The sequence below is a fragment of the Mustela nivalis genome (assembly GCF_964662115.1).
Source record: "Mustela nivalis genome assembly, chromosome: 5".
Classification (NCBI taxonomy): domain Eukaryota; kingdom Metazoa; phylum Chordata; class Mammalia; order Carnivora; family Mustelidae; genus Mustela; species Mustela nivalis.
The window spans coordinates 66,898,426-66,920,142 of record NC_139024.1 but is presented as its reverse complement, the minus strand read 5'-3'; the positions used below and the strand labels follow the sequence as shown (position 1 = coordinate 66,920,142).

The window sequence follows — 21,717 nt, the reverse complement described above, 5'->3', positions numbered from 1 at the left end:
TTAGATAAATGCGATGTTTGCAATTTTAAAGTCTATAATTTACAAGTATATATGAGGTTTGTAACTTGGAAAAGAAATAACTCCAAATATCACTGTCTCAGTGGCAAAGCTAGATTCCAAAACATTACTTGAGTACAGTTATGTGTTTATGTATTATGCTAAATAATCTGCCATTATTTGGATAGTTTCTGTCCAATAACAGGCAAATCACTTTCTAGGTCTCTAATGCCTTATTGGCAGCATTAAGGTTTCCATTGGTGATACTTATTAAACTTCTACCTCTGGAAGGCTTTGTTTCTTCATCCCATATAAGTGAGGACCTCATCACATGCTTCTAGAAGTCAGAGCTCCCATTATAAAATCAGGTTATCTATGGAAATAATTTAGAAATGAAAATGTTTTAAAAACCTGTAATTATACAGGTTTTATAATTGTTCTTGGGACAAATTGCAGTTTTTCTTGACAGAGGATATGTCTAAAAATATAAACATAATATTACGTGTACTGGGGGATAAGCATATACATACCATGAAAAGTTGGCACCCAACTTGGTCTTCTATCTTCTAAATTCTAACCAAGTTTCTGAAAATCAATCTAGAGACTTCTCAAGAATATTTTGGGGGTTCTCACTAATCTGTATTCAAGGCTCGTGCTACAAAATGCCAATAGAGAAAGCCCCATCCCTGTATGCTTCCTGAGGCCCAATTTGATGTGTGTGGTTTGAACTCCTCAAGGCAGGAAGGCTCAATTTCTACATAATCAAGAAGGAAGGACCACAATCCATTCTTTCCAGATCTCTGCCTCACAGTTCCTACTCTCTTAGTGTTTCCTTTCTCTCCCTGAAATATTACCATGAAAGAAACAGCTGTAAGTTACAAATTGGGACACTGTCACTCTCAGAGAGTAGAGCCTTTGTAGATGGATTAAAACTGGGCCCATTAAATGCAGTTTGCTCTTTGTTGTTATTAAGAAGGAGATTCGGGGATTCACCTTTTCTGGATTAAATAAGGGTCCTCTCCATTCTTACTTTTTCAGGATCCCCATCTCTCAGCCCCTTGATTTAGAACGCTGGACTGTTTCTCGCACAAAATCCAAAAACACCTTTTACCCATCCTATAACCTTCTTTCTGCCCATGTCTACTCCTTTTCTTCTAAGCCCGGGACATAGACTCTTACCCTAAAAAACACTTCGTCTGGTACCTGTGAAGCTTTGAGCTACACTCTCCCTCTGTTAACCTTCCCGTAATTGGCTGAGGCAGGTGTACTTCTCTGAGGTCCCACAGAAGCCGGAGGAGATCTTTATTATAGAACACATTTCATATTGCAGGTGTCTTATTTCCTTCCCTCTCTCCTAGCTCTCTTGTGATCGGGGGGGGTGGGGTGGGGTGGCGGGGACAAAATGTCATCCACGCGTGACCTCTTTTTGCCTGTCTTCCTCCATGTCCTCCATTTTGGGATGTATTCCTAACCCCTGTCATGGTGCCTGCCGGGTAGCAGACAGTCCGTAAATAACTGTTGACGTTTAAAGGTTAGGTTATCAGGACCCATTTATCATGGAATCGAAAGACCACAGTGACCATTTACAACCTGCACCATTAGAAATTATTTAGAATTAGAAAACAACTCTGCCTATTTCCTCCCTGTCTTAGGAGTAACTGCGTAAATGTCTTGGTCACGACAACCCAACTGATCCCAGCACTTGCGAAGGTTCTCCTCTATAGTTTAGGAGGTGCTTTCCCCATTGAGAATATTTACAGTGCAACTAAAATAGGTAAGAAAATCCTTTCTAACTCTGTATGAAATGTGTTCACTTCTGTGTCTTGGAGGCTGTTCTCGGTATGTCTCTCTGCATGATTCCCTCTTTTATCAGTTTTGCTACAAAAATATCAAGCAAATTTGAGCAGAGCTCAGATAATAAAGCAGCCTGTGACCCATTGTACACGTGCAAATTGTGTGAAAACTGTTTCCTAGTGAAATTCTGAAGTCAATATTAGGACAATATTAGGACTTATTTATTTATACATAAATAAGTATACTTATTTATGTCTTTATATTTGTCTTTCATTGCAGCCCCTGTTTTCTAAATAACAGAGTGTCTTTGGCCATGGTACTGAATATCTTAGTTAGGATGGTATATGGTATTTCATCTTTGCAGATGCAGTAATCTAGATCTAAGATAAAAATACGATGCTGGCATTACAGGGAAGTGCCAGGTGGATGGAAATAACATCCTTAATTCCAGGAAAAAAATATCTCACAAATTATAACTCACGAATGGCTGGAAATCCACATTTTCAACAATGTTCCACAGTAATCAGAGAACTACGGCTTTGTTTATTTGCTTACTATCTGTCTTTGGAGCCATCTTTGATTTAAAGAGACTATGTCTCTAATCATCTTTCAAAAGCTGAGCTTCCTAACCTCCGCTGTCCTGAAAGAGTTAAAAGAAAACAGTGTCTGTATGGCACTGTCTTGTCAAGGAAATGCCTGGGGAAGTAGGTTGTATAATGTACCCCGCAGGTCAGCAAACTTAGGTGCTGGCACCTTGACAAGAGCTCAGAATCCCAAAATCCCCAACCAAAAATAACCTGCGCTGGGTCTCGCAGAGTTTCTGTATTGGCACCAGCTAAAAAGAGCCCCTGGTTGCAGCTGTTTGAGGAGTAGAGTTAAAGAGAGCCTTTATAAGCTTTCGTAATGTAAATTCCACATTGTCATACGCACCGCAGCTCAGAGCCCTGATGCCAGGCCCACTCATTCGTTACAGAAATGTATGTATTCATGCTAGCAGGCTTAACCTAGCTCACTTTATTTTGCATTTTGACAGGTGAAATCATTTCACACCAGCATAAATGTTTCTTCTAGCTGGGACAAGATTATTATTTTTTTTTTACTGACCAAATTGTTCCTTATATTTAATCTGAAAAAACAATCATTTTTATTTTTCCCTTTAAGCTAGTATTTTTTTTTTTTTGGAGTTCTGAACTATCAGATTAGGGAAAAAAAAATGCAAAAATAGCCATGACCACATGAACATTGTGGGAGTGAAATTCAGAGAATTGTGCCAGTATTCTAAAACGAAGAACATGTAGAAATTCCACCATGTTATTCCCGTAGTGCAGTCAGAGGAGACAGGTGCCAGCAGTTCTGTGATCCAAACAACTCCCTTAGTACAATTAATCTGAGCAGACTAGCTCCCAGCCACTTGAAGAAAGGAGTTGTTTATCAAGGTAAATGCACATCTTAGTATTTCCTCTTTCCTTACAGACGAACCTTCAGTTTTTTTTACAATAATATTGCTAGCTGACTTGTCTATACTACTTCAACTAGATAAAATGGATACACAGAATTAAACAAAAAAATGTTAAAACTCATGGTTGCTTGTAAAGTTTTTCCAGCATTCTTTTGGTGGTGTAAAAGATGCTAACATTTTCTCTGGGTCAATGTTTAACCCTACTGACTTTTTTGGAGTGTGAAGCACGTTTGCCTAATACTCTGTCTCAAGTAAAGAAAGACTTATATTTTTCAAACCTATTTGTTGATTTCATAAAGCCAGAGGTTGCAAGCTAGTCCAAGTGATGGATGTTCAAGAAAAATTAATCTAACACTTTATGAATCTTTAGGTTAATGAATGCAATGGCTGGAAGAATAAGCAGTGCATTGTTTTTCAGGCAAGGAAAGCTGTTTTGAGCGTATAGTGTCCAGATTTGGCACTAACATAACTTATGTTGTGATTGGAGATGGCCGAGATGAGGAGCATGCCGCTAACCAGGTAACTTCACTCTGAACTTTATCTCATTTATCTTCCAGGAAAAGAAAGTTGCTTTGAACGAATAATGCAAAGGTTTGGCAGAAAAGTAGTATATGTTGTAATTGGGGATGGTGTAGAAGAAGAACAGGCAGCAAAAAAGGTAACCTGTCTCAAACAATGTTGGTGTGATACTTCTGATGCAAGCTTTTGTGTTTGCATTCCTGTAGTTTGGCCCAATGGCAGCTTGACAAATGACTTAAATGTGTAGCTGCAAATCTGTAAGAGCATGAGAAGGTTAATACTTACATTCAAAGAAACCATTTGGAGTCTAGCACTTTTTGCCTGAAATTTGAAAGGAAATGTATAAAAATTTAGTCAGATTTATTTGTGCGTGCCTGCGTGTGTAAGTATAATGCACACAGATATGGTGATTTTTGAGAAAGGTGGGGGAAAATAACCATTTTTAAACACATGAAGCTTAACCTGATAGCTTTAATGAGCTCCATAGAAATCATATAAGTGGCTCTGTTCTTACCCTCTTGCTCACCCATCTTTATGCCAATGGTCTTTGTGAGTGCCTTGTAGTAAGTGTGTTCCATATAAATGATAAGGAAAGATTTAGTAGCTGAAGGAAAACACTGTTGCTAGAGAATTTAGTAAATGCTATCGGAATGACATGTATTATCCAGGTCCTTGGTGCCAACTTGTCATAGAGATTTAGAGGCAGTACGCCTTATGTCTTCTAGAAGGGTGTTGTCTGTTTCAGCTAGCTGCTAGCATTTGACTGAAGCCAAGCAGCTGGCATTGAACCTATTCAGAAAATCTCATAGGCCCTAGGTATTTAAATAAGCCTTTTCATCTGGTCCATATTTCTGAAGAAGAAATTAAGGTAGTTAAAAACCGTTAAATGGTTGGCCCAAGATCAAAAGAGGAATGATACCGGGGATTAGTCCTAGGAACCAAACTATCAGTTGACACAACACTGAGATCGAATGCTTCCTTTACTGAATGGTCCCAAAATATCATCCAGCCAGGATAAAAAATCATATAATTTGTAAAATAAAGCAAAACAATGATTGCTATTTTTTTAAAGATTTTATTTATTTATTTGACAGACAGAGATCACAAGTAGGCAGAGAGGCAGGCAGAGAGGGGGGGGAAGCAGGCTGCCTGCTGAGCAGAGAGCCCAATGCAGGGCTCGATCCCAGGACCCCAAGATCATAACCTGAGCCGAAGGCAGAGGCTTAACCCACTGAGCCACCCAGGCGCCCTGATGCTTGCTATTTTTAAACAGAGACATATCAGCTTATATTGTCGTACATAGAAAGAATGTTGTCCTTATCCTAAGGAGATCTCAAATCATCCAATGAAGCCCTCACTAACCACTTGCAGTGTGCTCAAGGGTTTACCTGATTTCTGTTTTCCTAAATAAATAAATAAAAGAAATTATAAGAAAAGTTTAGCTATACTAGAAAGGTGAAAGAAATGACTGGTTTGTAGATCATTCAAATCAAGCAAAGTGAAGAAAGAGAATGAGCTTCTGTTTTAGAAGGTTTAGTGAAGTATTGGAAGCCATAATTGAAAAATTGCATGCTTTTCCATTAACACTAAGAGAACTGGCATAGGCTTTGACTCCCATAGAGCTCTTGGTTGTAATTGTTGGCAGCATCAGTGACACAAGACAGCACACTGACCCCTAGGACATTCTGTATAAGGCCAGAGATGCAGCCTCAAGAAACCCAACTTTCATTGCCAGCTGCTTCTAAAAAGCCTTCCAGTGGCACACAGTCGAAGTATCTTTTGGAGTTTGTCCATGTCTAGAGTCCTGCTGTTTTTCATATTGGCACCATCATGACCCACAACAAGTAGTCAAAGCACAAACGCAGCAAAACATTTTGCATGTCTTGTACAAGACTATGTGAAATTCACACATACCTAGGTCAGGGCAATATAAATTCACTTTTCCAAACCTGAAACATTATATGCCTGAAACTGAAAATCTATAAAGTCTACACCACTTATCCACCATGTGAAAACAGGACTTGGCTCTTCAGTTGTTACACCCTCTGCTTTATACCTGAAACTTCAGGAGAAAAAGTCGTGACTCCAATTGGAAGAGAACCTTGTTAGAATGCTATTTCCAAATGGTTGTTTATGTAGGTACAGTTTTGGTGATGGTGAAAGCTTATGGGTTCTGTTTGGAAACACAGGTGGCTGGTTCCTCTAGTATCCAGAATGCATGCTTTACTTTGGATGTGGCTATAATCGCATGTGCAGAAATACAATGTACTATTTTGTTATTATAAATAGATCTGAGCTGAATGAGAAAAAAAAAAAGGTTACTTCTAGGTGAATTTCTGTGCTTTAAATGGACCTAGAAACATGTTTTCTCTTGCAAATTTAAGAAGAGATTTCAAAGGTTAAGAACTAATGTATAACCACAGCCCCCTATAGAAATATATAATGTGAGCCATTATTATAATTGCAAGTTTTCTGGAAGTTGCATTAAAAAAAATAAGAGGGAGAATTGATTTTAGTAATATACTTTAACCCAGTATGTTAAAATGTTACTGTCTCAACACCTAATAAATACACTAGTTACTAATGTGATGTTTACATTCTAAGTCTCTGAAATTCAGTATGCATTTAGAACAGGACTTGTCACAGTTCAAGTACTCAACAGATATATGGGGCTACTGGCTACCATATTGGACAGCAAAGAATCATAACAATAGTGATTATTATTTTAATGTTTAACCTTTATAATACATTTTCCATGTTATACATATATATATATATATATATATCTCCATTATTTATATGTATATGTATTCTATACATATATATTCTACAAGATACCATCAGCAAAAATTACAAATAATGCTTTGGTTTTAATTGCTACCATGCATTATTTCTTTTTTTCATTATTGTCCATAATGGAGTATTTTTAGACAGTTTTTTGGAATCACAATTTTTCACGAAACTTACACACAAATACTATATCCTGGTATATCTTTGGAGGGGCTCAAACCATTGTAATGTCTAAGAATATTTCCCCACAAGAGGTCGTTTCTGTCCCCTTTAATATATATCGTCCCTATTGTGAATGGATGCTGGAGTGCTTCCTTTCAGTCCCATACCAGTGAAATAAGTCAATGCTACTGGCTTATTACTTACGCCAGACAAGGAACAAGGTCGATCATCCCCACATTGTTTTCTACCTTCTACAGTCCAGCTTCAAATTATTTTTTACATAGAAATTCACCTTCTTCCTCTCATATAGACTAAAAGCCTTAGACATAGGAAGTTTATAATTTTTAAAAAATATTGTTTCTAACTCTAAGGAGTGTTGTGGTTAAAAATTGCTTTCTATCAGTCATGGAGGCTTTTCATGCTCAACTTGCTTCCCCAGATGCTGATGTTGGTCATGCTTTTCCAGAATAAATACTAAACTACCTAAGAAATCTGAGTATTTGCTTTTATAAACACTAAAATCCAGTTCAGATCTATTTCTCTAGTATTTTGACACTATAATATGGATGCTACCAAGGCTTCAAATACGATCCTGCCTCCTTTGAGTTCCCTCCCTTGAATATGGGTGAACCACACGTCTTGGTGTTTATTGCTGCTTTATTGAGACGATAGTTATGATTTCTCTCCATTCCTTCCCCTTCTCTCCTCTGTCCCTGCCTCTGTCAATACACAGCACAACATGCCCTTTTGGAGGATATCAAGTCACTCAGACCTCTTGGCTCTTCATCAAGCACTGGAATTAGAGTATTTGTAACTGTGTTCTCTAGCTGGAGATCCATTTTTTTTTTTTAATTTCAAAGTACACTGAATTTTTATGTGTGATTCAATGCCTCTGGCTTTACACATATAAATTGTCTTAAAGGATGAAATCATATTTGGAAAGAAAATTCCAGAACGAAGAATTCAGATTGCTGAATGGAATTAAACTTTAGCGCTACAGAAAGGAAGCTCTATGGTCTTATATTTACAACACTTTAATGGTTTAAAAAAAAAAAAATCTGTGGAGGTTGCTGGTACACACCGAGTGAGTCCTCACTGGAATTAACAGCTTTAGCAAAGAACGCTGACCCTGGCAGAACGCCAACACAGGCTCCGTCCGACAAGGTGGTGTTCAACAACATTCCTCAAAATGGGAGATATTCTCAGTCCTGAGGTTTGAATCTGACTTTAGCCTACCTAGCCCAGAAAATCTGAATTGGAATGCACTCAGACTGTATAAGGACAATCCTATCTAGACCTGTAATTTGTGTAAATTATTGATGAAAATAATTTACTGTGACTTTATTAGCAGCTGACTTTGCAAGTGGATGCAATTTTTCTTTCATTTTTTGGGGAGGGAAGGGGGTGGGCAATGGGAGTCTAATAATGTCTCTTTTTTAAGTTTGGCAAACAGAATGTTCATACTGATGTGTTGTGCCTTAAAGACAAGACAGCGTTTGTGTGTTACGGTGTAACTTTGGTTAAAATCTCTGTAGATAATGAAAAACAAAAACAACAACAAAAAAAAACCTTTGTGATCATTCTTAAGATGACCAAATTTAAAATTCAAGCTATCAAAGTTTAATACTGCATCACCAAGAAACTGAGTATTTGTTGCAATAAGAAAACAATGATAATAAAGGAAAGCTTGTATTTTATTTGGGTTCTTAATAATTCCAATAATTATATGAGGCAACTATTTATGCATCCAACCATAAACAGAAGGTTTGGGAAAGACTGTGGGACCTTTACTTAGAAAGTGAAATGTATGTTGAAGTCTCAAGTACCCCTTTTTACAGTTCTTCTGGAGAAAACTAAGAGCCATATTCAAGACTACTTACACTATTTTGAGTTTGACTTTTTGATATGTGTAAGTTGTGTAGAGAAAAATAGTCTCATTAAATTCATGAACAAATATCACCCAAACTTTCTTAGGCTACGCCATGAACATGGCTTGAAATTCACACTGAGTGAACATGGCTTAAAATAAAAGCTAAGTGCGTTCATTCCCAATGCCTTTGCAAAAACGAAATGTCATCAGTGTTGGAAGGCGAATGCCCAAATGCCCTCTGAAGAAAGGGTGAGTCAATGAAAATTTCACCTAGAATGTATCATCCTAAAATAAATTGGCAAGCGAGCCAGATCTTGGCAGCAATACTAAAATTACAACAGCGAAATAGTATCTGGTTCTCTGTCTGAATGCGTCAGTCCAGTTTCTTTCCCTTAGAGACCCATGCACCTTCATTTCTGCCTGCCCTGTTCCTGCACAATGGCTTGCATTCATCTCAAGGAGAACCTGTCATCGGTGTGTGTGCATGTGTGTTTTTTTTTTCTTGGTGTGTAGCCCATGTTAAGAACACGATACAAGTTCTCCTGTCATTTTGCATGACATGATTTCCCTTGTGGAAATTTAAGACCTCAAGATCTAGGAGTGTTTTAATGGTGTCTGCACCTGCAGCTCTGTGTTTAAACTGTCCTAATGTGGAAGCAGGAGTCCAGCTAATAGGCAGCCCCCCTAATCAGAGGGTGGTCTGTGATAGCTCATCATCTGAGGCTTCGGTGGCTCCTGTGAGATCAGTGCTTTTGGACACTGATCCCAACATTCACTATGGAAGCGAGGTTTAATTTCCTAGGTTGTAAACCTATATTTCTTCACTGAATGTTAAGGCCATATTTACACCAGGCAGAAACAGCTAGAGATCCAAGTTTGCAGATTTTAAGACTCTGATTTCATCACACAAACTTTAAACTTATTCTTTAAATTTTGTAACTTTTGGCTCTTTCTGGCCCAAGCACTGCTGCAGACAAATTAAGCTTGCAATAATTTTAATAATAATGATGATCATCATCATCATCTCACACTTCTATTGGCACGTAGCTTGAAAATGGCAGTTTAAAAAAAAATCAAAGAGCTGCACTGATTATCAATTCTGTTTTGTGCACTAAAACCTTATATATTTATTACTGTGAATGAAACAATATTCTCTTTCTAGCCAGTTTCTTTAAATGATAGAATTGTGGCATTGCATCTAGACTCTTAATTATTTTTCATATCAAACAAGCAAGGATTTTAATGCTGCTAACCCTGCAGGGCCAGAAAGGAACAGTGGTTCACAGGCAAAGGAAGGGTCACCGATGACATCACCCAGTGCTGTTTCTCACATACATTTTCTCCCCTTCTTGTGTGTTCAGAAGAGGCTGCTGGCATAAAGCCCAAGCTGTTCAAAAAGAGCTCGTCCAAAACAACGGCACAATATGGCTCACCTCGCAGCCTGTCATGCAACTTGGAACATGCTCAGACTAGAACTCTGCCCTTCCTGTGCTAGGAACAGAGGTCCTCTTCCTTTCTGATCTAAAACAAAACAAAAACAAAAAACAAACAAACAAAAATAAGCCAACAAGCAAAAGGAACAACCTTTTTGGCAACTCCCACTTGCTTTTGACATCAACTGTTGTGCCTTGTTATTAACCAGTTCAGAAAACGTTCTGTCACTGAGTTTTCGACTAATACGTGTACGAACGTGGTCCATCACTAGGAAAGGTAACCACCTCGTGTCACACTTGAGAAATATCGAAGCAGGTGGCCTGGCTACAATATTATAGCTTACAAGATAAAGTCACTATATCCCTACAAAAGTTTGTAAGTCAAATTCAGAGACCAAAAAAAAAAAAAAAAAAAAAATTAGAATCATGCAGTTGGTGCACAAAAAAGTGAATAACTCTAAAAATATTTTTTCCTTAGTCTTGTGAGTAAAGATTTAAGATAATGTCAACAGCATACTCCGGTTTGAAGGTTTTTTCTTTTAAGTGGATTTGTTTATGACGAGCCTATGTTCTCAGTGAATATGGCATTTAGTATTTCTTTCAAAAACAAATTAAAGCATCATGAGCCAAAGTTGCATTTTGACTCCCAACTATGGTAGCATTTTGGAAATCTCACAGTCAAAGTCAAGGGTTTCTGTTATGTATTAGTAAAGTATAGATTATCGGGGCCGACATAATTTAAAGAAATGTAAATTAATATTAAAAGCTTGTAAAAATATGTACATCTTTACTATTTCTCAATAAATACCTTTGGAAATGTTTTCATTTTCTTCACCCTCCTATGTTGTAGAGTTTTTGTTGTGTGGACTTAGCTCAATTCTAAATAATGTGAAATGTATATTTAGGCTTTCTGATGTATTTTTTTCTTCCCTTGCTTATGTCTCTGTGATGTCTTTTGCAGTTAAGGCAAGCTGAGAGGTAACATGACAGAATGTCACTCATCAAGACTAAAAAGCAGGCTGGTGTGCCAAAAGGATGCAAGTTGCTTTGTTTTTTGTTTGTTTGGTTGTTTTTTGCTTGTTTGTTTTACATAGGAGCAGTCACATTCAAGTGTAATGCAGAAGGAGTTGCAGTTCATTAATGACAACATAACACCTTTTAGAATATTGAAAGCAGGGTTTTTTAAATGAATATGGGACCCAGTTTCTAAGTAGCTCCAAGAATGATAAAAGCAGAGTTGTTCTTTTTTTTTTTTTAAGATTTTATTTATTTGAGAGAGAGAGAGAGCGAACATGAAAGGGGCGAGGGGCAGAGGGAGAAGCCGGCTCCCTGATGAGCAGAGGGCCTGATGTGGGACTTGATCCTGGGACTCCAGGATCCTGGGACTCCAACTGAGCCGAAGGCAGTTGCTTAACCAACTGAGCCACCCAGGTGCCCAGCAGAGTTGTTCTTTTTTTTTTTTTTTTTTTTTTTTAAAGATTTTATTTATTTATTTGACATAGAGAGAGAGAGAGATCACAAGTAGGCAAAGGCAGGCAGAGAGAGAGGGGGAAGCAGGCTCCCTGCAGAGCAGAGAGCCCGATGTGGGACTCGATCCCAGGACCTTGGGATCATGACCCGAGCTGAAGGCAGAGGCTGTAACCCACTAAGCCACCCAGGTGCCCCCAGAGTTGTTCTTAAATAGCTTTTTTACTTATCGAAATTCAAGTTAGTTAACACATCGTGTATTACTCACTTTAGGGTAGAATTTAGTCATTCACCAGTTGCACGTAACACCCAGTGCTCATTCTATCATGTGCCCGCCTTCATGCCCATCACAGTTACCCCATCTCCCCACGCCCCTCCCCTCCAGCCACCCCCAGTTTGTTTCTAGAGTTCAGGGTCTCTTATGGTTTGTCTCCCTCTCTATTTTCATCTTATTTTTTCCTTCCCTTCCCTTATGTTCATCTGTTTTGTTTCTTAAATTGCACATAGAGTGAAATCCTCTGTTATGTGTGTTTCTCTGACTTATTTTACTTAGCATAAAACTCTCTAGTTCCATCTATGTTGTTGCAAATGGCAAGATTTCATTGTTTTTGATGGCTGAGTAGTAGTCCATTGTCTTAAATAGCTTTTAACAGCTTTATCGCCTTGTGTATGGTATTGATTTATTTGCAAATCTGCTCTTCAAATGCAAACCAAAAGGAGATTTCAGACATCCTCATTCACAACTTTTTGAAAGGTTCACCTCTAAATCAAGTATGTCCCACAAGTTCGCCCAGCACTTCTATCATTTCACTGCTTTACTATTAAATAATACTCCCTCAACTTACCCAACATGGCACAAAATTTTGTTTATCCTTTGTATTGGATGACTCTCCACTAGAATGTGTGCTCTGTGAGGGCAGGGATTTTTGTCTTATTTTGTTCTGTTCACTTCTATTTAACTACTATCTAGGAAAATATCTGTCATGTAATGGACACCCCAAAAAATATTTGCTGAAGGAATGTATAAACCATAGGAAAACACTTGTATGATTATGGTCTGGAATTAAAGAGATTTTAAAAGGTAGCACTAGATTTTTTTTAAAAAGAAAATGTGAGAGTAAGTTGGATGGAATTAATGTAAATTTTTACAACTTAGCTGGAGTGTCTGCTTGCCTAAAAATGTATAAAAATAAAGAGCAATGCTGGCCCTAAGTAAAGACATATTTGAGAAAAGAGTTACATGTGAACTAAGAATAATCTGAAAAGAAAAAATAAGTTTGTGATAAATTAGTAATTGCTTCCTCGGCCCCCATTACTTTTATTAAATAATAATAAAATGCAACATCAGTAGCTTTCTTTTATTTAAATTACTTAAAGCCACAAAATATCACATAAAAATTAGATCTATCTGCAAAGTCTGTGGTTTGTGATTCTGAGATCCAGGGACAAAAAAAAGAAAGGGGAATGTGTGATTTCCCTTAGCTATCAAAAGATAACTGCTGTTTCACATCTGTTCATAATATTCATTTTAAAAAAAATTAGTTATTGAATATTGCAGTATAAAAGAACATATATTCTCACTCATAGGTCACTACTCAAAAACCTCTCAAATCTGATTGGGGATCTACTCTAGTAAACTAGATGCTTTCTCACAGCACCAAGGGGAAAACTTTCCAAGTTCTGATTTTAAATGCCTGCCCCTCATCCAGAGAAACTTCCAGAATTGTGTTAGCCACAATTTGAAAAATGTCCAGACATAATTAATATCTGATAAAGCAGGTAACTCTATACAAGCCAGAATATTATCTTCTCCCCCCATAAAATGCTTTTTTTTTGAGAGAGAGAGAGAGAGAGAGAGCGAGCGCACCAAGGGGAGGGGTAGATGGAGAGGGAGAGGAAGAGAGAAAAAGCCTTAGGCAGGTTCTATGCCTGACACAAGGCTCCATCTCATGACCCTGAGATCATAACCTGAGCTGAAATCAAGTACTGGCTGCTGAACTGACTGAGCTACCCAGGTTCCCCACCCCAATTAAATACTTTTTGATTGGGGCTTGTCAGAACACTGTCTCAGTGCCTAAAGGGTACCGTGTTGTTTTGTTTTCATAAAATCTTAGATTTCTGTGTCCATTGGCTGCAGTGATGATGTCAGTCTAGTTCTCTGTGATGCCTTCAGTGAAAATACACAGAATTGAATGAAAGTGTGTGTTGGAGGGTGTCAAGGAGCCATCAAGTAAATCAGTCTCCATAGAACCACTCTTACCGCTGATTCTGAACTCATCACACTCTTGAACTTCAAGCTCTTGGGCATTAGATAGGGTGACTCCGAAGAGAGTTTGTGATACCATGGGCATCACATGGGGCATGGTGAATAGTTTGCACAGGCACTTAGCCCACCCTCAAAGGAAAGATTCCTGGAGAAAATGATTCCCAAGCTAGAAATTCAAGGACAAAATGGAGAAGGCCAGGGATTGGAACCATCTAGACAAAGTAGAAAGTATGTAAGAGAGTAAAGACATGTAAAAAAAAAGTATGTAAGACATGTTAAAAAAAAAAAAAGTATGTAAGAGAGTAAAGAGAGTAAAGGTAAGAGAGAAAAATGACCAGGGAACCACTGAAAATAATTACTATATCTGGAACACAGGGTCAAGAGAAGGAATAGTAAGAAGTGAGACTGGAAAATACACAGGGTCAGATCATGAGGATTTCAATATACCATTTGATTTTATTTTCAATACAAGTTTTGATTTTTATCAGGGGGTCAGTAGGTGTCAAATGAAAGGCTAGTAAACAGAGGATGCAGGTGTCCAGATTTGCATGGGGTAACAGTTACTCCACCCCCACAGTGGAGAATGGAAGATCTCTGAGGCTGGTACAGGGTTCCAGAGAGTTACTGATAGATTCCTCAGTTAGGTGATGGTCATGAATGTGGAGACAAGGACACAGATTTAAAGAGATTAAGATGCTAAGAATAATTAGCTATTAGCAATTGTTCCTGCTTCTCCTCATGCCCTCAAGCAAATCTAGCCTTACCTTTGGGTTTCTGGTTTGGGAAATTTGTTAGATCCAGTGCCCAAGATTTAGATGTAGGGCCATTCACAGAGATCAGAAACATAAAAGAAAAAAGGATTCTCCTAGCCATTTCCATTGCTGTTTGTGATGTTAGTTATTAGAAAAAGATACTGAGTGCAGTGATTGGAAGTGTTACTTGGGAGATGGTCATGGACCTCAAAGTAGAGTTGTCCAGTGGGATGGTGAACTTGTACTGACTTCCTGGTTGGTCATTAAACACCTTGTTTAATCATAACAGAATTTGCAAGCATTCAGTGAAATTTTAAAACATTTCATCATTTCAAATCAATTCATTATTTAAACAAGATTTTGTCATTTGTGCTACCTTGAGATAGCATTAGTGAAAACTAGAAATGATGGCAGAAATATAGAATGTATATGTACAGTGTACACCATGGAAAATTATTTGGGGTTACCACTTGACTTATCATCTTGCTTTCCTATCTCATGCCTTACCCCAGTTTTCTACAAAGATAAAGTAATACTGTATCTGGATTTACAACCCTGAAGTAATTCAAATGCCTCTGTGAACTTTTCATCAGTCTGTTGTACAAGTCTTCACCAGCTAATGTCTACTTGGAAACAAACATGACATTTTAATTTATTTGCCAAACAATGAAGACCTGATAGAGAAGGAGCTCTACACCAGAAAGACAAGTGATTGAGTTCTTCTTCGACAGATTCATGTAACTTCAACAAAATACGGCTTTCATTAAATTATATGTTATGGTGGGATAAACTATTCGCATGGAAGTGGCCAATAATTATGTGTATGTGAATAGAAATTAAAATTAATGCCAAACACACAGCTATAAAACCATCTTATTTAGCTTGTGAAATTACATCTACATCAATTATGGAAATGGCAGGGGGTGAGGTGGAGGAAACATTAGAGAGGCTCAGGAAAAAAGGTGGTATAACACATCATTTTTTAAACTTGCATTTAAAGTTTTACAAATGACCAGTGTATTTTCCAAATGTTGAGGACAGGCTGCTTTCCTAAATAAAATCTACTATCACAGATTATGATCACTTCTAGCAGTATACGTTGTCACCATGCTTGGCTCAAGAACTAAACTGGTTCTTAAGAAAGCAAAACATTGTTCTGTCTATCCAAAACAGGAATATTCATTCATGCACCACCTTCTATCTCATTGAAGTCTTTATTATTGTTGTTGTGGTTTTACTCTTCCGACTTCAGCAGGGACAGACCCACATGGAGACAGCTGGTACCATTGAAGGAAGGTGAGGAGTGGGATTATGCTGGGGGTGGGGGAGGCAGGCTTTGATTTAATGAGTAGTTTTGGAGGCAGCTCTGAAGTGAGCATGCAGAAGGAGAAAAAGGAAGGAAACTAACATTTGAAGAGACTTAATGAACTTATGGTATCTTACCTCATTTAGTTAGTCCTGTGATGATGGGTGACACAAATAGAATTTGAACTTGGGTCCAGCAAGTGGACTGTCTGGACTACAATGTTAGGTTTGTTCCATTGTATCTGGCTATCCACTTACTGCAGTCGAGTTGCTCAGAACTTATAGAATTATGATCTGAGGAAAAGTGCAACCCAGAGCATGTGATATTGTAAGCAATGGAATTACCATAATTCTTTTCTCTTCCTGGGGGCATAAATGCCATTGCACATACCATCCTGTGTTGCCTATGTGACAAATGATCCTTGTGCGGTAAAAATAGTACTTCTGCAGAGAAGACGTACAAAGAGCCCTCAGCAGGTCTGGCTTAGGGATCACAATTATATGCAGTTCTGTATGGAAACCCAAGAGATAACTACCCAATGGAAGTTGCTGAATTGGTTTACATTTAAGCAAAAACACATTCTCCAGATGCTCCCTCTTCAAAACACCTTTCCTGGAGATAACGCATATATCAACAGCTTTTGGCACAACTGACTTACACACATCGTGAACTAAAGCAAGGGCCTGAGGAGGCTTCTGACAAGAGTGGGGAATTAGGGAGTTTCTAGAGCTACTAAGTATCAGGAAAACAAATCAGGGGGGAGCAGGAAGGATTCAGCAGGATTTCAGGGGTATCTGTATAACAAATGTCCAGAAGAAAGTCTCTAAGGGATAAATGGAGAAAAGTTTTTAGAAATAATTGGGCCAACTTTGCTTCTCTTTTAAAAATTCTATAGTGGGCATGCCTTTTTTTAAATTGCAATAAAACACATTCAAGATTTACTATCTTAACCATGTTTTTAAGGGTAGAGTCAATGGTACAAAGTACATCCACTCTATTGTGCTGCTGCTTACCCACCCACCACAGAACTGCATGCTTTGCAAAACTGTTCCCACTGAACAATTATCCCCTCTTCCCTGTCCCTCCAGCCCCTGGCAACCACTGTTCCACTTTCTGTCAATGAATTTGACTACTTTATGTACCTCCTATAAGCATATAGACTAACTACACAGTAATCATCCTTTAATGGCAGGCGTATTTCATGTAGTTTCTGGTCCTCAAGGTTCATCCATGTCATAGTGTGTGTCAGAATTTCCTTCCTTTCTGAGGCTGAATGATATTCCCTTGTATGGAGACACCACATTTCGTTTATCCGTTCATTTACAGATAAACACTTGGTTTGGGTCCACCTTTTAGCTCCTGCAACTAACAGTGTGATGAACATGGATCTACAAATACCTCCTTGAGTCCCTGCTTTCAATTCTTTAGAGTATATGCCCAGAAGTGAAATAGCTAGATCATGTAGTAATTTTATTTTTAAATCTTTGAGGAACTGACACACTTTTCCATAACAGTGGCACCATTTTACTTTCTCACTAATAACGCGCAGGGCTTCCAGTTTCTCCACATCTCCATTATTGTCATCATGATGTGTTTGGACTGTTGCCATTCTAATGTTTTGAGGTGATATCTCACTGTGCTTTTGCTTTGCATTTCCTTAATGATTAGTGATGTCAAACATCTTATTTTGTGCTTATTGTTACTTTCAATTATTACTCCCTCTAAATTACAGTGCTCTAGATAAACCCTATACTTTACTTTATGTCACACTACAAATTGCCCATACAACCTGGGAACCTCAATTTCTAGGCCTAGAATCTCAGTGTTCCATCTGCTTTGCCCTCCTCTCCCCACAACTGGGACCACATCACCTAATTATCTATAAAATGGCATTTAGCCCATTTAGCCCATCGGATGCTAGATTTTGTGACTCTTTAACTTTTTTCCTTTGGAAAAAAAATTTGGCCTATCACGCTCATTACTATCCCACCCTTAGTCATACAATAGGGTCAGTAGAAAGAGCACCGCTGAGTCACATAATGGCTCCAAGCTTCAACACTCTGTATGACCAAAATTAGCATGGTAGTTAGGAGGTAGTTAGGTTTCTTCTTTTTTCTTATTTCTCATATAGCTCCAAAGCACCCTTACTTAATTTTTTGGCCAACCAGACCTTTTTTTTTTTTTTTTTTAACAGTTGAATGATAAACCCTAGACATAGGAGTTTCTATTACACCTACTGACAGAATCTCAGTGCCACAAAACACATCATGCTAGTGAAACAGCAAATCATTGGTTTGACAGTAATGAGGCCATTGTTTTACTGGGCAGTAATTGAAGTTTGTAGGTACTTACTCCCTTAACATGAAGGGAAGGGATAAGATGCCTTCCTAGCCTGAAATCTCCTTCTTTTTTATTTGTTTGTTTATTTTTAAGATTTTATTTATTTATTTGACAGAGAAGAGAGAGAACACAAGTAGGCAGAGAGGCAGGCAGAAAGAGAGAGGGAAGCAGGCTCCCTGCAAGCAGAAAGCCCAATGCAGGGCTCAATCCCAGGACCCTGAGATCATGACCTGAACCAAAGGCAGAGACTTTAACCAACTGAGCCACCCAGGTGCCCCTGAAATCTCCTTCTTTAGCTAACAACAGAATTGTATATAATTAATGAATGTACTTTTTGCATTTTGTTAAAAAAATGGTCTAGCAGAGTTTCTTTCTAATCACTTAATTCTAATTGTGTTTATTAACTATAAAACATGAACTATTTCCCAACTCTGACCATAAGATGTTCTATCCTGAGGCTGCCTCTCTGTTCACAGGAGAATAAGAAGAGAAATGTCTTAAAAAAAAAAAAAATCCTATTCTGAGAAAACTTCCCAGTTGCTTTCTCTCCTTGGGATTTTTATTTTAATTAAAACTAACCAAAGTGAAATAAAATAAATAAATGTAAAATGGTCTGTAATAGTGGAGGCAAGTGGAATTAAAGTACATTTTCCATTCAAAACAATGTCTAAATAAACGTCTAAATTCATCAGCCTTTCACTGCCTAATAATGTGACATGTTTACAATGTTGAAGGAAATCAGGTGTTTTCATGCTAAATGAAAATAAAATTTATGTGCTGTTATTACCATATTCTTTGCCTGGTGTTTCTCACTCTATTCATCATTAAAGGCTGCTCAATAAATACTGTGCAAACTGTTATGCAGCAATAACTCAGAATCAGCTATAAATAACCACCCACCAGAGTCTTGGGAAGAGTCAAGAGCTTAAGGGGGATTGTTTGCTCCCCAGTTGCTAAATTATGAAAAAGAGACCTGTTGGTCTACTTTCTCTTCATATTTGATACCCTAGAAGCTTGGACACTTGCACTCTCGCCTAAAAGAAGGTCTTTATCTTCCGTTGTGTAAACTGAGGCAGGCAGTAGATTAAATGGTGTGATATTGGGCACCAAGCCTTCCTTTACTCAACTCTAACAGAAAAGCTGATAAAGAAAGAAGGACTCATCCACCCTGTGTATTAGTTTGGTGTTGCTCTGTAACAAATTACTCTAAAACTCAGCAGATTAAAACATTCAGGATTTATTACCTCATATAGTGTTGGAGTATCAGTAATCTAAGAGCAGCAGAGCTGGGTGGTTCTGGCTCAGGGTCTCTCACAGGATTACAGTGAAGTTGTCAGCCAGGACTAGTCATCTCAAAGCTTGACTGGTTGGAGAATCTTCTTTCAAGCTCACTTAAATGATCATTAGCCAGAATCAGTTCTTTCCTGAGTGCTGGCTTCAGTCTTCGGTTCCTTGCCACATGGACCTCACCGTAAGACTAGTCACAATATGGCAGCTTGCTTGCCTCATAATGAGAGGTCCAAGAGGAAGAGATTGATTGAGCTAGCAAGACTGTGCCTCAAGTGGAAGCTGCAGTATTTTATACTGATCTCAGAAGTGGCATAACTTGTGCTATTAGACACACAGATCAACCATGAGAAAATGTGAGAAGACCCTACATATGGTATCAACACCAGGAAGTGGGGATCGCTGGGCAGCCATCTTGAATCCTGGCTACCTCACTCTTGAATGAGATGTCAATGATATTTAAGAACAAGCTATAAAGTGAAGTACATCAGCATAGGCAATTCAAAAGAGAATAGTTAAGAGTAAGACATACCTGGTTACAGATCCTAGAGTGCTTCTTGCTACTTTATAGTAATTACATACCTCACTGAGCCTTCACCTTCCCATCTCTAATCCTTAAACAACCCATATCATACAGTTGTTGTGACAGTTAAATGATACAGATATTTAAAGAGCTTCCCTGTGGAGCTTCCTCTAAAGGAAATTAACAATGAAAAACAAAAACAAAAAAAAATTTTTTTCCCATAAGGTAGAGAAAGAAACTCAAAGAAGGCATGCCACAGTATCTGGAAGGTTCAGTGTCCTCAGGTATGGTATACCACAGGTGATTTGAGAGTGCTGATAATGTTTCAGAAAGAGTAAAGCTTATATTATTCAAAACTAAGGTAGAGCTTCTTATCACTATATTGGCCAAGGTTTCCCAGGAGTGCTGTTCGGTCATTTTCCAAACATTTATTAAGCACCCATGCTCTAGGCACAGCTTGGAGCTAGGCTTACAAAAACAATTAAGACTCAGTTCCTGACATCAAATTGGAGACAGGCAACAAGACAATTCTAACCTTTAGGTGGAAGTTCGAAGAAAGCATTGTGTTCAGAGGAAGAGGACCTGACTGCCTGGGAAAGAACAGGCAGATCCTCAACCCGCTCTTGGCAGTCAAGCAAACGAGTGCCAGCTGGAGAAGACCAGAGCCGCATGCACAGCCGGGGCAGAGAAGGGGGTGATACAGTTCCCCAGGATTCCTCCTGGAGTGAGTTGCCAGACTTGGCAAAAAGAAATGCAGGAGAACACTCAGCTAATTTTGAATTTCAGAGAAAAAAAAAATGTTTTAATATAAACGTATTCCAAATATTTCATTATTTATTGTTTCTCTAAAATTCCAGTTTAGCTGAATGTCCTATATTCTTTATCTAGCAGCCATATCCTGAAAAGAACAATTAATTTGCATGGAGCAGTAGAAGAAGGCAACAGTAAGAATAGGGAAGATTTTGGAGCCCAAGTTGAGGAGTTTGAACTTCACCAATATTAGACATGTGCTGGAGAGCTAGTGGGTTTTCAGCTAGGGAATAACATGATCAGATTTAATTGTAGGTAAGATCATGCTGGTGGCTGTGCTGAAATAGAAGGGCATGATAGGGACCAGAGACTGAGACAAAAGCAAGAGAGGCAGTGTCATCGTTTCTGAGGGCAGGAGTTGGTGGTGGAGCATCTAGTCTTTAGGACACATATTTTAAAGGGTGTAAGAAATTTTTGAAACCCTTAGCTGTACATTTGAACTACACAGGTTTTTAAAAAAAGACTAAATTCTCTCTCCCATTGATTCTAATTGAAATGATTTGATGCAGAACCTAGACAATTGTTTTTTTGTTTGTTTCTTTGTTTTTTGTTTGTTTGTTTGTTTGTTTGTTTTTTACTTCTCTAGGTATTTCTGTATAGTCAGGGTCAACAAATCCTATCAAATCCTATCTTTTATATTTCCAAGGAATGCCTGGTTTTCTGTAAGAGGTCCATCTGAGCAAGAGCACATTATCAACTTCATAGAACCCTCCTTCATAGAACCAATGTCTGTCACTTCTACATGCTTCCAGGGTGAAAAACTGGCTGTTCCTTTCCAGGAATATTAAGGGACTATTGTAATCAATCATTTTTCTAGATAGATTATCTCATTCTGTGGTTGAAAAGCAGGAAAGAACATTGTCAAAGGATACACTTGGGCTCCATTTAAACACCCACTTGTATGAACACCTCCTTTGCTCTCCTTGGGCTATTGCCATTTGA

General features: G+C 38.2%; 1 protein-coding gene across 4 annotated transcripts in view; it reads left to right on the top strand.

Moving 5' to 3' along the window:
- EYA4 (EYA transcriptional coactivator and phosphatase 4) overlaps positions 1-8,418 on the top strand; it is a 271,340-nt gene extending 262,922 nt beyond the window's left edge. For 2 of the 4 annotated variants that reach the window (XM_082730719.1, XM_082730718.1), the window contains exons 17-19: positions 1,650-1,771; positions 3,669-3,769; positions 7,455-8,418. In XM_082730719.1, coding sequence (XP_082586845.1) covers positions 1,650-1,771; positions 3,669-3,769; positions 7,455-7,535 — 304 coding nt within the window. In that variant the 3' untranslated portion in view covers positions 7,536-8,418. Of the gene's footprint in view, positions 1-1,649; positions 1,772-3,668; positions 3,770-3,807; positions 3,909-7,454 lie in introns of all 4 variants that reach the window. The other 2 variants (XM_082730717.1, XM_082730720.1) reach the window with 2 other exon arrangements.
- Positions 8,419-21,717: the final 13,299 nt, after the last annotated feature.